General features: G+C 48.2%; 1 protein-coding gene across 1 annotated transcript in view; it reads right to left on the reverse strand.

The window, feature by feature from the left end:
* LOC147893819 (putative cytosolic oligopeptidase A) overlaps positions 1–15,846 on the reverse strand; it is a 164,868-nt gene extending 149,022 nt beyond the window's left edge. The window contains exon 1 of the mRNA XM_087385768.1: positions 15,467–15,846. Coding sequence (XP_087241894.1) covers positions 15,467–15,814 — 348 coding nt within the window. The 5' untranslated portion in view covers positions 15,815–15,846. The remainder of the gene's footprint in view (positions 1–15,466) is intronic.
* Between the last annotated feature and the right edge of the window lie 756 nt (positions 15,847–16,602).

Consider the following 16,602-nt stretch of genomic DNA (forward strand, 5'->3'; position numbering starts at 1 on the left):
TCCATGAAAATAAGGCTGGGTGGATATACCGGATGCCATCGCCCGTGATTAGGAAGACTAAGAGAGGGATATAGAATAGGTTCGTTTCATTTTTGGTATCAGAGCTCAAGGCAAGGATTAGAGAGACGATCCGGGTGTTTGACGAAACTGTTGGCGCTGCCCGTGGTCTATGACGGAAGGAAGGCGTATTACTAACCTTCCCGTTTCTAAGCCATTGCTGGAGCGGGGAATCCCGTAAGGCAGTTGATGAAGTGCGGCGTGATAATTGGCTGCCCGTGACGAAGACCTTCATGGTGGCTGAGTTCGAGTTGAGGGGGAAAGTTAGCGAAGCAGATTGGCAACGTGCTGCGATAGCATGGCGTACCCTTGACGGACGGGCTTTGCGGGTAGTGGTTATGCCAGATGCTAAGTTTACACGTATTCTGCAAGGAAACGAGTTGCAGGCCTGGACCTCCCTGGTGGGCTGACGACGTAAGGCTTTGCTGAGCACCGACGTGCACCCGCGTGGAGTCAAGCGAAGGTGGAGCGGGGCGATAACCTGCGTAATAGCAGACGAGAAAAAAAACAAAACAGACATTCCCGTTTTACGCTGGTCAGAATGAGATTAGGGAGATGGTGCAAGCCTTGTCGGCTAGGCCATCTAGAATTGATAAGGGCAAAGCTCCAGCAGAGCCAGAGCCTAGTATACACTCATCAGAGCATGCGAAGGTCAAGGTGCCTGCTATTGCCAACTATAGACCGGAGAAGTATGCTGGTCGAATGCCCGAGCGCAATTCTAATGTGATCGAGGTTTGGTTACACAAGTGGGAAGAAGCCTTCGCCATTTGAGAAATCAGATCTGATCTAAAGAAAATCCGTGAGGCCACTCACCTGTTTATGGAGGCAGCGGATAGATGGTGGATAAAGCAACAGAAAGATCAAGTTGCCCCTACCACCTGGGAAGGGTTTAAAGCTGAATTTAAGAAACACTTTCTTCCACCTGATGAAGAGTCCCAAGCTTGGGATGCTTATAGAAACCTTCGTCAGAGGAATCTGTCGGTCGCAGAGTACACTGACAAGTTCAGGGAATGTGTTATGAAGATAACAGACCCTCTCCCTATGTCGGTTCAGTTAAAAGACTATATCTATGGACTGAACGACAAAATTAAAATGGAAGTTCAGGCTAAATATGTGACTACATTAGATAAATCTATTGCAGTAGCCATGAACTATGAGGATGCCAGAGGCAGATCTGGTGGATTTGTGCAGGCAGGGACTCAGTATGAGTACCCGAGGAAAGGGGGATTTCAGAGGAAATGGATTTCAAAGACAAGTGTCTCCCAGCCAAGTGGCCAAACCAAGCAGGCGAAGCTGGTTGAGGGACCAGCAAAAACAAGTACCACCGTTGGGGTGAAAAGGAAAATAACTCCAATGGCAGCCCAGGCTTGGTCAGAGTCCTCGTTGACCCCTGAACAAAAAGAGAAAGCTAGAAAAGAAGGATTGTGCTTCGGCTGCCTTCAGCGACATCAGTGGAAAGATTGTCCACTGAATAAAGACCGCCGCACGACTAATATGATAATATCTGAATGCGACGTGGAAATGCAGGAGAGTCCTAATGCGGAACATATGCAGATGCAATTGGCGGGACCTTCTCAGAGGTTAGTACCTGTGTTGTTAAGTGTGTCTGTTACTAAGTTAGTAAGCAGTGCACCTGATAACATCCTTTCAAAGCCCGCAGCAACGGGGTATACGGTTTTCGATGAGCCCGAGTTTATTAAAATGAAAGGACAAGTAGCCAGTCATGATGTGATTGTGTTGTTTGACTCAGCGTCAACACACAATGTAATAAACTCGAAGCTTATTAAAAGGCTCAAGTTGAAAACTAGTCCGTCTGACTATGCTTATACGGTCAAGATGGCGGACGGAAGTTCAACTGAAGTATGGGACCAAAGGGTGACCAAAGGGTTACCCAGTTGGAACTTCGAATTCAGGACTATGTTGAGAAGCTGGACTTTGAACTAACCAGACTTGCTCACGCAGATATAGCCCTAGGCATGGCTTGGCATTTTTGGAAAATTCCAGCCATTGATTGGAAAAAGCATATTTACCAGTTCAAGATGAACGGGGTAGAATATCTTTTGCGAGGTGAAAAGGATTTACCTCGAGGACCATTGATTTCAGCCATGGAAATTTGGAAGACTCCGAAAGAGTTTCTGTGTCTGTGTATACCATCGGTAGAGTCGATTGATGATACATCGACTAGCACTGAGGCTACCCAAGATGGGAAAATGGCCGAGTTGGCTAAAGAGATATCAGAGGAGTTCTCTGAATGTTTTAGGGATGAACTACCTTATGGGTTACCTCCAGAGCGGAAAGTTCAGCATAAGATTGAAGTGATCCCGGGGGCAAAACCTGTAAATAGACCTCCCTATAGAATGAGCTTTACTGAAGAGGCGGAGGTGCATAGACAACTGGAAGAATACCTCAAGTTGGGACAGATTCAACCAAGTTTCTCACCTTTTGCTTCGCCAGTGATATTAAAGAAGAAAAAGAATGATACGTTTCGCCTCTGTATAGATTACAGAGCATTAAATAATATCACTATTAAGCACAGGTATCCGATGGCTCGGATTGATGATTTGCTAGATGCATTACATGGAGCCGTAATTTTCAATAAGATAGATCTTAAGTGTGGCTACCATCAGATCTAGGATGTGCATAAAACCGCTTTCAGAAGCAGGTTGAGTTTTTGATAATGCCCTTTGGACTTACCAATGCTCCAGCGACATTCGTCATGCTTATGAACGATTTACTACGTCCGTGTATCGGAAAGTTTGTAGTACATTTTATTAACGATATTCTAGTGTTCAGTAAAAGTATTACTGAGCATCGTGAACACTTGAGATTAGTGTTCAGTACTTTGAGGAAAGCCAGTCTTTATGTAAATAAAAAGAAAACTATACTGTGTATGGTTAGGCTTGAATATTTAGGATTCATAATTACTCCACAGGGGGTAGAAATGGAAGTGGCTGCGATACTAACTTGGCCAATCCCTTAGAGTCTGACCGCGTTGCGATCATTCTTGGGATTTGTCCAATTTTATAGAAGGCATATCAAAGGATATTCCGAAATAGTATCGCCATTGACTGATCTGACCTCAGATAAAGTACCTTTTATATGGGGACAAAATCAACAAGAAAGCTTTAACACCATAAAAGAAGCTGTGGTCACAGGACCGGTGTTAAAAATAGCTGATCCCCAGAAACCTTTGTTCCTGGAAACCGATGCAAGTGGCATTGCAGTAGGAGCAGTTCTCCTTCAAGAGGGAAGGCCAGTAGCCTTTGAAAGCAAGAGGCTTTCTTCCTCTCAAAGGAATTGGCCAACTCATGAATTGGAGTTGTATGCTGTTATCCATGCTTTGAAAACATGGAGGCATTATTTGTATGGTTCAGAGTTTTATGTGGATGTGGATCATGATACTCTGAAACATTTTTGTAAACAACCTGACTTGAGGGGCCGCCAAGCTAGGTGGGCAGAGCTCATGCAGGAGTTTAATTTAACAATTCGGTACCGAAGAGAAAAAGATAATAAGGTTGCTGATGCGTTGTCTCGCATTATGCACAACATGAGTTTCACGGTATTAGAGAGTGCTCTAATGACCGAGATCAGAGAAACTCAAAGGGTGGACGAGTTTGTCCAGAGCTTATGGCCTAAAGCTCATGTGTTTAAACCCGGGGAAAATGAAAAGGATGACCTGGCATCCAGAAAAGGCCAAACATATGCAAGATATACCATAAGGGATGGTATGCTGAAAAGAAATGGCAAGGTTGTAGTACCTAGTCAGAATGATCTCAAGCAGAGAGTCATTCGATAATGCCATGATAGCCCATGTGCGGGACATCCAGGGGTCGAGAAGACATATGATCTCGTGAAGCGAGATTTCTTTTGGCCAAAGATGAAAAAGCATATTCATGAATATGTGACACGGTGTTTCTCGTGTGAGGTAAGTAAGGCTGAGCGGGTGAAGCCACCCGGACTTTTACAGCCCTTGGAAATACCACTAAGTAAGTGGGAGAGCATTTCCATGGACTTTATTGTAGGGCTGCCTACGACACAAGGAGGGTATGATTCTATCCTTGTGGTGGTTGATCGTCTAACCAAGATGGCTCACTTCATTCCGACCAGAGAGTCTGTTAGTTCCCCGCAAGTGGCGGATTTATTTATTAGACATATATTTCATCTGCATGGATTGCCTAGATCCATAGTGTCAGACAAAGATGTCAGATTTACCGGTCATTTTTGGACAGCGGTATTTGAGACACTAAGGACTGAGTTGGGAATGAGTAGTGGGGATCATCCTGAGACGGATGGTCAGACGGAGAGAGTCAACCAGACTTTAGAGGATATGCTAGGGGCATATGTGTCATTGAGGCAACATACATGGGACAAGTGGTTGCCATTGTTGGAGTTTGCCTACAATGATAGAAAACATTCCTCTATAGGGTTCAGTCCGTTTGAGCTGAACTATGGTTATAGACCAGTAACTCCAACTATAGTTGGAGTACCTCAGAAAGTGCCTAGTGCCGCGAACTTTGTGGTTCAGATGCGGGAGATGCTAGCACTTGCGAGAGCTAATATCCGCCAGGCTATGGATAGAGCCAAGGTGTATGCGGATGAAAACCGGTCTATAAGAGTATTTAAGGAAGGAGAAAAAGTTTTTCTCAGAGTTCCTTCGCACTCGAAGTCGTTGACTTCAGGAGAGTGTGCTAAGTTATCACCTCGATACTGTGGGCCGTGGTTAATTCTAAAAAGAATAGGCAAGGTAGCCTATAAATTAGAATTATCACTGGGGTGTAAGGTGCACCCAGTGTTTCATGTTTCTCGTTTAAAGAAATTTTTGCATATTGGTGACTCACTAATCGAAGGTGTGGTTTTGTCTCAGGAGATAGAGGATAATGCAAGGCGCAAACCAACAAGAATCCTAGACCGAGGAACAATGCAAATACAAAATCGGAAGATACCCACGGTGTTGGTTGCATGGCATGGTCAGCCTCTATCCGAAGCTACCTGGGAATCCATATACCAGCTGCGGAGAGTGTTCCCAGATTTCATCATCGAGGACGCTGATGCTTGAAGAGGGAAGGGATGTTATGCTCTAGCTGAGATAGCATGACCTCGGAAAGATCGGTGGGCATTTTCTCTTAGATGACCGACTTCTGTAATATTTAATGTGCGTAAATAAAATGGTCAAGAGAAGTAACTGCCAAGGTCCTAGGTGAGGGTGAAATGGCATTGACTAGGTGGTTCTGAGTGCTAAGGCCTAGGTGCACCTAAATGTGTAATAATGCCAAGGGGCAAACGGTTTAATTGGGCCCCAAGAGAGGGGTAAATGGTGTACCAAGAAAAGGGCTAAAATGATGACATGTGGCAGAGGGAACCATCTAGGGAGTTGTGGGTTTTGTGGATAGGCATGAGACAAAATTACGTATCTGAAGAAATGCGATCCATGAAAATAAGGCTGGGTGGATATATCGAATGCCATCGCCCATGATTAGGAAGACCAAGAGAGGGATATAGAATAGGTTCGTTTCATTGGCTTAGCCATTCCTGAGTCCTGGTGGGAAGGACTTCACATTTGGAGAGACAGCAGACGGTTGGGGTAGTTTTTCCTTACTGGTGTTCCCTTGAGGATGTTGATGCAGCACAGTAGCACGCACCCCGGCTTCTTCCGTGCAGGACCTGGAGGCCTACTTCAGCCACTCACTAAGAGGGACCCCGAGATGGATGGGAGTCTCGATGGGATACACTAGCAGATGATCACAGTGGTAGGACGTTTGGGGAAGGAGTGGCACATTGACCCTCCCAATGTCTCAGAGCAAGACGCCTCTAGATGGCGCCTTTGGCCGTGGGACGGTAGACCCCTGAGGGAGGTCCAGTGGGATCCGGGAGAGTGGTTTTGACCCTCCAAGGGCGGCCTAGCTGAGCCGGTGGATGAGGTGCCCTTCTTTTCCTACACCACACGGATTGGCAGGAGGCTTCAGATGGACCCCCTCGAGGGAGAGACATTGGGTGACCTAGAGAGTGCCCCGAGATGTGTGCTCCAGGTTCTAGACGCGGTTGTGGTCCAACATGCAGTCGAGGAAGATCTCATACTTCTTCTAGCTGGCCGCCCACGAAGGCTTGCCCATTAGACCGTGGTTGGAGCAGATGCGAGTGGAGGGGCAATGCCATTGTTGCTCTAATGGTGTCCTGGAGACTAGCCCGCATCGCCTATGGGGCTGCCGTAGCGCAGCGAGGATCTGGATGAGAGCCCTCGGGATCATGACACGTATGCAGAGTCTTCATAGAGACTTCACCTAGGGGATGGTGGCTTGATTGATAGAGGGAGGACACGTGTTTCAAATTGATGAGATCTCCCCAGCCTACCAGATACAGGGTCAGAGCATCCAAAGGATTGCACTCCATGAGGCAGTCCCTCCTGACAGCCTAGCTCCTCCTCCTCCTAGGGAGGACAGTGTTTGGGAGGTGGTAGCCAACATCACGGCTTGGAACATTTGGGTGGCTCGCTGCAGTTTTGTGATGGGTGAGCACCCAATTCCACCCTCGACTACCCTAGTTGCCATCTGGCAAGATATCATTTACACTCTACGGTCCACCTGGGAGCGTGGGACTCCAGGCTCCAAGGCGACTATCGAAAGGCGTGCCCATTTCTGCAAGACTTGGCCTGCAGGTGTTTTCTACATCTTCACTTCGCGAGGGATTCGCTGGCTGTATAGTCCCCCCACTTAGCTATTAGCCCCAACTCCAGAGATCCCCTAGGCAGTGAGCTGGGTTTCTCTGAAACAGGACGATTTCTTTCTTTCAGCCTTTTCCGGCTTTTTCCATACTTAGCACCTTCGGGGCTGCTGTCTTGTATGAAATCTTTCAAGCATTAATAGAAGGTTCCTTTCTTTGGAAAAGAAAAAAACAAAGTTAGCTGGGTTCTGTGCTAGTGATTATTCACATCTCGACTCACATAAACATAAATAGTTGGAATAGCACACCCCAAAGTAAGTATGGCTTTGAGGTGTGAGCCATACTGACTAGAGACAACCATACGGTGGCAAAAGAGAGTAGGGATTATAGGCTAATGCCATATGGAAGTGAAACCCCCTCGATAATGTCTTCACCTATACACTCTTTGACTCTGCACAATTGCCTGAATGCTTAGGTCATGCTTTTAAAGGGTCATTGTGGTTCGGGATTGTGGTTCGGGTTTGGCCTAACCCCAATTCCCTTTGTCACTAGGTAAAATTGTTTGCAAGCAATCATCGTTGGAAAAGCTCCCGTCTGCAGCTGCCCGCCACCGCCCGTCGCCATCACCCAGCCCCGTGGCAGTGCCTTGCTCCCTTGGCTGCGCCCAGCTCCCTTGGCAGCGCTCTGCTGCCTTGGCCGCACAGGCTCCCTTGGCAGCGCCCTGCTCAGGTCACCCCCCCTTCAGCCCGTCTGGCCGCGCGTCGCACCCCCCCTTCAGCCTGCTGTCTGGCTGCGCCCTGCTGGTCGCGCTCCTTTGCCCTTCAGGTCACCCCTTCAGGCCGCCATCTAGGCCGCCTTTCAGGCCCCTCCCTTGCTGTTGCCCGCCCCTCCCTTGCGTTTCAGGCTGGGCTGCTTCAGGGCCCTCTCCGTGGCTGTTCTGCTCGTGTTCCGGGGAGCTGAGTTCCTGGGCTGTTTCCAGGCATTGGCGGAGCTTTCTGCTTCAGCATTGAGCCGCCTATTTTTCATCCCACGCAGGCTGAAGTTCGGGGCATTCATTATACAGGTTTTTGGGGATTTACTTGTGGTTGGTTGCGAGTTCTTGGTGGGTATTTTCAGCAGAGGTAGCTCCTCCCCTCAGGACAGCGCAAGCTGAGACAATGGAGGACACTAATGCCACTCCCGTCGCCGAACCTGAGGAGATTGAAGTCACAGTTTCTTTTCCTCCCGACATTGTGCAGATGATTGAGGTAGCAGAGGAGGGTTTTCGTTTGACGCACATCATTGGCTTTCTACCCGGTAGAGGCCAACAGTTACGTGATTGGGTGTACACCAGCATAACCTCATTGGGTGTCTCAGTTACGGTTTTCCGATTGCTTGGCAAAGGGTACTTTTCTTTTGGCCTTCAGTCTACAGAGCAGGCTCAAAGAGTACTTATGAGCTCACCGATTCAGTTTCAGAGCAGAGTCATCCATTTGTGGCCTTGGCAGAAGCACTTCAGTTCTACCTCCCCGGGACCGCGCAAGGTCTCTTTTTGGATGCTTTTCCTTGGACTTCCTAATGAGGTCAGCTCTTGTCGCAGAGTTGTGGAGCATATGGCTAGTGTGGCAGGTACAGTCATCCCATCAGGTGCTAGACTTTCCTATGCTCAGTCACTTGCTGGTACAGGTATTACAAGGGTCAGACTCACTTCAGAGTTCCCCCCTCCTCAACCTTTGCCTACTTTGATTTTGTACTCCACGGGAGATGGGATCCAAATGCGCAAAGGGTTTTGTATGAGGGTCTTCCTGATCAGTGTCTTTTTTGTCAGAAGAGAGGTCACTTTATTAGGGATTGCCCCAGTCGTCGGCCTCGATCAGAGACTCCGGATCCACCTCATTCTACGAGTGACCCAGAACCTACAGCTCAGCCTCCAGGGGTCTCTGAGCCTGCTTCGACTCATTCACAGAGCGAGAGGAGACTCCTCCGGGGGAGCCTCCAGTGGACTCAGAGGACTTGGGGGTGCCTCCAGCGGAACAACTTTCACGGAGAGCTCGGAGGAGACAGAGACAGAGGGAGAGTCAGCAGTACGAGCATCCCCAGGTACGAGCTCACAGATGGCAGAGAGTTGAGACACATGTGCAGGAGACCCCGGAAAGGGGAGATGCAGAGGACCATCCGTAGGTAGGTCTTGACATTGTGCAGGAGATGGTAGCTCAGGGAGTCGAGACACACGTGCAGGAGACCCCGAAAAGGGGAGGCGCGGAGGACCATCCGCAGGGAGGTCTTCACACTGTGCAGGAGATAGTAGCTCACGATTTGTTGACTCTTGACACTACTACCCCGGAGGTTCAGATTTTGGTTACTGAGACAGTTATCCAGCAAGAGACTACTCAAGCTGCAGTTACGGTGACGAATGCCTCTTCCCAACAGTCCATTGAGAGAGTGGTATTTCACGACACAGGTCAAAGTCAGAGCCCGTTCCCAAGATCTCATGCGCCTGTATGAGGTTCCCTCGAGACCTCTTTCTCTTCCCCGTTGCACAGTACCTTCTTTTGTTGCTATGCGGAGTGTCCTTTTAGACACCCCTCCCAGTACAGCCTCGTCCTCGCAGCTTTTCATTCCTCGTTTATCCAGATCTTTTGCGAGTGCGGTCACAGATTTCGCTCAGTACCCAGACAGGCGTGAGGGTTGGGAGATCGAGCGAGATTATCAGTCACTCATGCTTACAGGCACCTCGTCGCAGATTCTTCCTCTCCCTCTCACCTATTCCAGGAGCAGAGTTAGGACGGCTCATCCCTTTTCAGCTCTTCTGACTCCTAGACCTGACCCCAGGATGGTTGACAGAGAGTTACCCGTTGAGATTTGGGCCTTTTTGGCTCGAGGGGTTTCCACAGACTCCCTCACTCGATTGGAACTTCTCCCGGTATTTTGTCGACGGTCAGAGGAGGTAGAGGAGTACTTGGGATATGTTACTCTCTCCAAAGAGGGGCACATTCTTCGTTTCTCCACAAACAGCTTTCAATCTCGGAGGAGCGAAAGCTGGTCAGCTGAGTTACTTGACAGCGAGATTGCTAGACAGCTCATGAGCATGACTCAATTTTCTTCAGTTCACCGTATTGTCGGCTCGCAGATTCATTCTTGCCCTAGGACTCTTCGACTGGCTTCGGTGGCAGGGCCTTTCTATTTCTGTTCTTTGAGGTTCATGGAGACTTTGATTTGCCCAGGAGTGCTGGTTGGTTTGACTTTTAGCTCCTCAGTTCACGCCAGAGTACTATTCCCTTGGATGGAGCCATTTTACATGAGTTGGGGCAGATTTTGAGTTTGATCAGAGACCGACTTTGGATTGCGCCGTCAGAGAGAGTGATTTGTGCCGCTACCACTAGCACCCCCTCACTTCCATCTGATGTCTAGGTTGTCCATCATTTCTTGGAATGTGAGAGGACTGAACAGCTGCAGATTTACCTCAGATGCAGATGGTCATAGATCGGGAGTTCCTAGATTGCAGTTGCTTAGGGACCCCTTCGGTTTATTTCCTCAGGGTCCCCTCCCTTCGGTTTATTTCCTCAGGGTCCCCTCTAGACATTGTGCTTATCCAAGAGCATAAGCTCTCCCAAGACAGGATTGACAGATGCAGATCCTTACTCAAAGGACAGAGCCGGACATATTGGAGCCCAGCGGATGGCACAAGGGAGGGAGTTTGCATTTCAGTTTCAGCCAAGTGGGCCTCAAAGATCACCCAAGAGGGTACACTAGTGGAGAGCAGGGCATGCTATGTTATTCTTCAGATTCAGAGCACAGCAGTTGGTGTTCTCGATATGTATGTTCCCACGGATCCAGCCCACAGACGGGCTTTTTGGAGACAGCTCAGAGAGTCCCTTCCTCAGGCAAACACCTGGATTGTTGGAGGAGATTTCAACATGGTTGAATTCTCTGAAGACAAGTCGGGCCAAACAGAGGGTGGCCTTTCTGATAGGGAGAGAGTGGAGTGGGATAGTTTTGTTTTGCATGCTGGACTTCATGATGCAGCTCGATTGGACGACTTTCGTCACTTGGTTGACAGTCTTCAATTCTCTTGGTCCGGGGTTTGCCATGGCTCTCTTTCTTTGGTCAGACTTGATAGGTTTTATATTGGCCAATGGGGCCAAGCCAGAGGAGGACAAATTGGGATCCGGGTTATGTTTTATCTGACCATGCTCCAGTACTATTACACATTCTCCCTACCTCTCGATTGGAGAGCACAGGCTCTATGAGAGTTCCGGACTTTGTTTTTCAGGACACAAAGTTCATGGAACGGTTGAGAGAGGCTTGGTTGTCAGAGGACACTCCTGTGGATCAAGGCTGGTTGATGTGGGTAGAGGGGGTTTTGGCTAGAGTCAGCATGGCCTGCTAGTTGAGGGCAAAAGAGGAGAAGGAAAAGGTCAGAATCAGAGTTTTCCTCATTCTCTTTTCATCAAAGGGCAGCTTTCGGAGGCTCAGGAGAGACTAGAGGAGATTCAGGGCAGGAGGGCCCAATTCAGGTTTTACTCCCAGCAGACTTTCTGGATCCAGAAGGGGGATAGATGCCCTAGAGAGTTCTTCAGGGCAGTGGGTCAGAGATACTCTTCGGACAGTCTTTGTAGACTTGTGCATAAGGCCGGGTCTCTTCAGACGGACCCTCACCGTCTTGTTGAGATCACTTCTGATTTATATTCCACTCTTTACACCGCCAATCTAGTCACTGAGGAGATGATCAGAGCTAGAGAGGAGATTTGGAGTCATGTCCCCCAGATGGTCTCAGACAGGATGAGTCATGTTTTGGATAGCCCACTATCACTCCTACAGATCACGGATGCGTTACATGAGCTGCCCAGAGACAGATGCCCAGGGGAGGACGGTTTGTCACCACTTCTTTTTAGAGCTCTTTGGAATACGATTGGGCCTCATCTACTTTCAGCCTTTTCAGAGGCTCTCGATACAGGATCTTTGGGTGAGACATTATGCACAAGTACGATTTGTCTCATCCCGAAAGGGGGAGACAAGACAATCCTACGTAATTGGAGACCCATTACACTTCTAGGGATAGCCTACAAGATCCTAGCGAAGACCTTGGCTCTTCGCTTAAAGCCTATGCTGCCAAATATCATCAGAGCTACTCAGACAAGATTTGTCCAAGATCGGAGTATCTTGGATAATATCTTCACTTTTTGGGAGGCCACTCACTGAGCAAAGGAGAGTCAGCAGGAGATTGCAATTCTCCTTCTCGATTTTGAGAAGGCTTATGACAGGGTGGACTGGGGTTTCTTAGAGGGCACTATGAGGAGGCTAGGCTTCAGTGATAGATGGATTTTATGGGTCTCCTCACTTTACTCTCACTCCTCTAGCAAGATGGTGGTCTGAGGCAGAGGACCGGCTTTTCAGCTATCCAGATCGGCACAACAAGGATGCCCGCTTGCACCTTACCTTTTCCTTTTCGTAGCGGAGGCTATGGGATACTTTATGCAGGCTACCAATCATGGCACTTTGGGCCTTCATCTACCTATCCGGTAGGAGTAGGAGCTTCTGGACACTGAGTTTGCTGATGACACGGCACTGACAGTCAGAGGAGATGCATATAGTCTTGCTACTGCTGCAAATTCAATTGACAAGTTCTGCCTAGCCTCAGGGGGACTTGTCAATTGGAACAAATCAAAAGGCATCTAGACTGGAGCTCAGCAGGATACCCCAACATGGGGAGGAGACAGAGGCTTTGTATGGATACCCAGAGGCACCTCCATGAGATATCTAGGCTTCCAGGTTGGCATTGAGGTGTCCCCGACGCAACAGTTTGCCCCAGTTCTTGAGAGTATCCGGAGAAAGCTAGCCTACTAGAGTACGGCTAGACTTTCTTTGGCCGAAAGAGCGCTGGTACTCAACCAGGTTCTACTAGCGACTATGTGGTACGTTGCGTCATGTTGGTGCTTTCATGCTGACTCGATCCGTCAGGTGAGGAGATTGCTTCGGAACTTTCTCTGGAGTGGTGGTGATGGTTCTAAGGACACTAGGGCCAGAGTTTCATGGAATACTATCACTTTACCCTTCTCGTAGGGAGGACTTGGGAATCTTGATCCGAAGATGCAGAGCAGAGTCCTTTTAGTCAAACTTCTTGTTAGAGGTTTGACTCCAGGAGACCAGCCGTTGGAAGCAGTTCCTCCTGCATGGGATTCACCAGTGCACCCCAAGAGCAGCAGGTCAGTGGGCAGGTAGAGTCAGTTGGATCTTCCTGACGGACCAGCATTCTCAACCTTCCTCACCACTTGTGAAAAGGCTTATTCAAATATGGGATCATTTTTTACAGCACCTCATCAGAGCAGTTTCCTCCTCCAGAGAGGAAATTACCAGACAGCCACTTTACCATAACCCCCTGGTTCAGTACCAGGGATCATCCCCTGGTATAGAACTTAGGACTCCCTTGGCCAGATGGCATGCTCAGGGGGTTGTGACAGTCGGAGATTGGTTCACAGGAGGTGTGGAGATGTCAGAGGAGATGATCAGAGATAGACATGGGCCACTTGGACAGATTGCTGCCACCAGATTACTGACCACGAGAGCTATTCCTCATGAGTGGAGGGATATACTTACAGATCCAGACTATGTTCATCCCATCTCTACTTGGTCAGGTTGTTTTAGTGAGGCTAGGCTATGCATTGGAGTTCGTTTAGGACCTGCACCGTTTATTTATTTTGAGATGGACTCCTCTCACAAATCGTATCATCCCACTCAGCCCCTGGATCGACACGAGCTCCTTTGGCAGAGAGACAGGGTCATTGGTTGCCTGGGTAAGGAATGGGCCACAGATCCTCCAAGTTGACCATTGCAGAGGATACTAGATGGAGACTTTGGATTTTTCAGGGTCGACCTCTTGCGAAGCTTGACTGGGACCCAGGTGAGTGGGCATGACGTGCTCCGGTGGCAGGCGTTCGTCCTCTTTCATTTTTCCAGTACTCGACGAGGGCAGGTTACAAGCTTCAGCAGAGAGACTCTCATCACCTACCATCCGCTTCCCAGCATTGGCACGCACAGGGACTTACTGCAGAGCTCTTGCAGAGCTACTGGACCCACTTTTGGGGCATCAGTAGAGCCAAGAAAGTCTCCTACTTTCTTTGGCTCACTATACATAGGGGCATACCTAGGGGTACTTGGCTTCAACAGATGGGTAGACCCTCCTTGTGTATGCGTTGTCAGCTTGCAGAGGAATCTAGCAAGCATTGTTTATGGAGTTGCACCAGCTCTAGAGTGGTATGGACAGGTATCTTCAGGTTGTTCTCATATGTTACATCTGAGTCCTTTCTGATGACTTGGGGCGCTGCCCTTTGGGGGAGAGGATCTGGAGCCTTTACTCTCTTTGAGTCAGAGCCAAGAGACCACGGTTTCTTCATGCAGCGTCGCCAGAGACAGGGTCTCACAGAGGCCAGCATCATGGAGCCGCAGGATTTACTTTTGGTACCGGTACCAGCTCAGGATTCCATGCCTACTTCAGCTGCAGGGTCAGCCTGGGAGGTGACTTCCAGCATTACCCTATGGCGGATATGGTGTTCACAATGTTCTTTTGTCCTTGGGGGCCATTTATGCACGGAGGCTGACACTCTCGCTTCCATTTGGGCGGAGATTATCTTCACTCTCAAGAGTTAGTGGGAGTGGTGTACAGGCACCTCTTTGGCAGCTCGTGGGAGACTTATATCCTTCATGAGGACATGGGACTGCTCATTATTTTTTCATTTGACCCCTTTTGGGATGTTGTGGCATTTTAGACCACCTCCATGGCTTTTTTGCCACATTGTTGAGGCTAGGGATTGAGTACTTTCTCTCCCACCTGTTGTATCATTTGTTTTGAATGGAATATATCACTCTTTTATTTAAAATTGTTTGCAATGATGTCTAGTTTGTTAGTTCAATCCTAACTAATCGAACATCAACAAATGAAGTCCTGAATCTATTAGTGCATTGATCAAACTTCAAAGACTGTATCTAGCTGGATATGGGCTTTGGATCACCCCACTGGTAAGAAACGGTTGGGAAGCTCAAAAGAAGACATGGGGTCAGTTCCCCAAAATGATGCAACGCAAGCAAACGTACTCAGAGTACCAATTCAAACACCTTAAAAAAGTAAGCGTTCTGAAAATTTGAGGAAGAAATCACGGAAGTAGTAAATATTAGAAATTTAGATCACGGACACTAAAGAATCAGCCGCAATCTATACTTGCTGGCTTCAATTATAAAGCTTGGAAGCGTTCTGCTTTGATAGTGATTTCCCTTGCAATTTGATCTATGACACTGATGAGAATATTTCTCAGCTTAGCCATGGCAAATTTGAACGTCTCGTTCTTAGCTTTATCCGGCTAATGGACAACAAGAAAGGATTGTGATTGCGGCGCGCTAGTGATTATATGCTCAAATTCAAATGAGGGCGGTAGTAGGAACATGATGCAAAGTGAGCGAGCTACAAATGAAGGGCATAGCGGCAATAATACTAAGACCATTGACTTCTGACGCCGAAAACACATAAGCATTTGGGACACGAACTTGTAAGCAATTGAGTATTCGGTCAAGACGTTAAAGCCTTCGACGAATCACAAAGTTCATCCAATTCACTTGAACAAAACTATCAACAAGCTCCGAGCTCGAAAGTGCGAGATATCTCCAAATGATGGATTTGGATGAGTGAATTCAAATTCAATAGACTAATAGAGAAAACCCAAAAGCAAGGGAACACAAATCAAAACAAAATGAACCGAAAAAGCAAGGAGCTGGAAGGTACCAACTGTTGGAGGATAGAACGAATGCCAGGGACAACATGATGGGGCTGCACGGCATCGAAGCAAGGGAAGGGGCCATGGAGGAGCAAGGGGTTGTCGAGGGAGGTGGATTCGGGGGAAGCAACGAGGGAAGCCATGGAGCAGAAAGGGGAAGGAGGAGGTGGGAATGGACGAAGGGGCGGAAGAAGAGCGGCAGGGCAGAAAGATAAAGGGTTTTTGGGAGGTTTAAGGGGGCATTGGGGAAGATGTACAAAGGCCCTTGTTGTTATTTTTGTTGTTGCTGTTAGGGTTGAGGACAGAAGGAAGGTGGTGATGGGCAGAATCGATTGGAACGTTGGCGATATTGTCATATCTTCCTTTCTTGTTGCCCTCTCCTCCTCCACACTTGTTTTATACTCATCATCTCGCTCACCCTGAGTGACTCTATGCTCGAGCCCGACAACAAAAGGCTTTTGGCATCGAATACATAACTTGAGGGGAAAGTGTTCTCCATGAGATGTCTAGTGGGTGTAATTGCCTCACATAGCAAAGCCGACTACTATCAAAACAGAACAAAACAAACAGAAGGCTTTTCCCGTGCCCCACACCCTGCACCTCGAAGTGCACAAGCAGGCAATCAGCCAATAGGGCAAAGGGGCCAGTGTTATACCCCCTACCTTGCAGGTCGCTCGGCATCCAATTTAGGTGTTCTTCTACACAATTGGAGTGGGAAATGCCTTCGAGGTGCAAAGATCATGTTCCAACAAAACTTTGGGCAGAATTCAGCAATCGTAAACACATCATTTGCAGGGATTGACAAAATACAACAAGGAAAAAGGGGTGTGCTTCATCAGGCAGACATGGGCTACTGCAACATTTTCGTGTCTTTAAATTTCCTCATGCAAATCCACGTGCAAGAAAGCTGCCTTGACATCCATCTGCATAAGCTCCATATCTTCTGCTGCCACAAGTCCAAGTACACATCTAAGTGTGATCATCTTCACAACTGGAGAGAAGATCTCATCAAAGTCCACACCCTTCTCTTGCTTGAACCCTTTAGCAACCAAACGGGCCTTGTACTTAGGCACATCATCATCTGTTACCTTCATCTTGTAGACCCATTTACATGGCAATGCTTTCTTTCCATGTGGCAAAGAAA

Source organism: Dipteris shenzhenensis, chromosome 15 (assembly GCF_047967505.1).
Source record: "Dipteris shenzhenensis isolate YYH24624 ecotype China chromosome 15, Dip_SZ_1.0, whole genome shotgun sequence".
NCBI classification, from domain to species: domain Eukaryota; kingdom Viridiplantae; phylum Streptophyta; class Polypodiopsida; order Gleicheniales; family Dipteridaceae; genus Dipteris; species Dipteris shenzhenensis.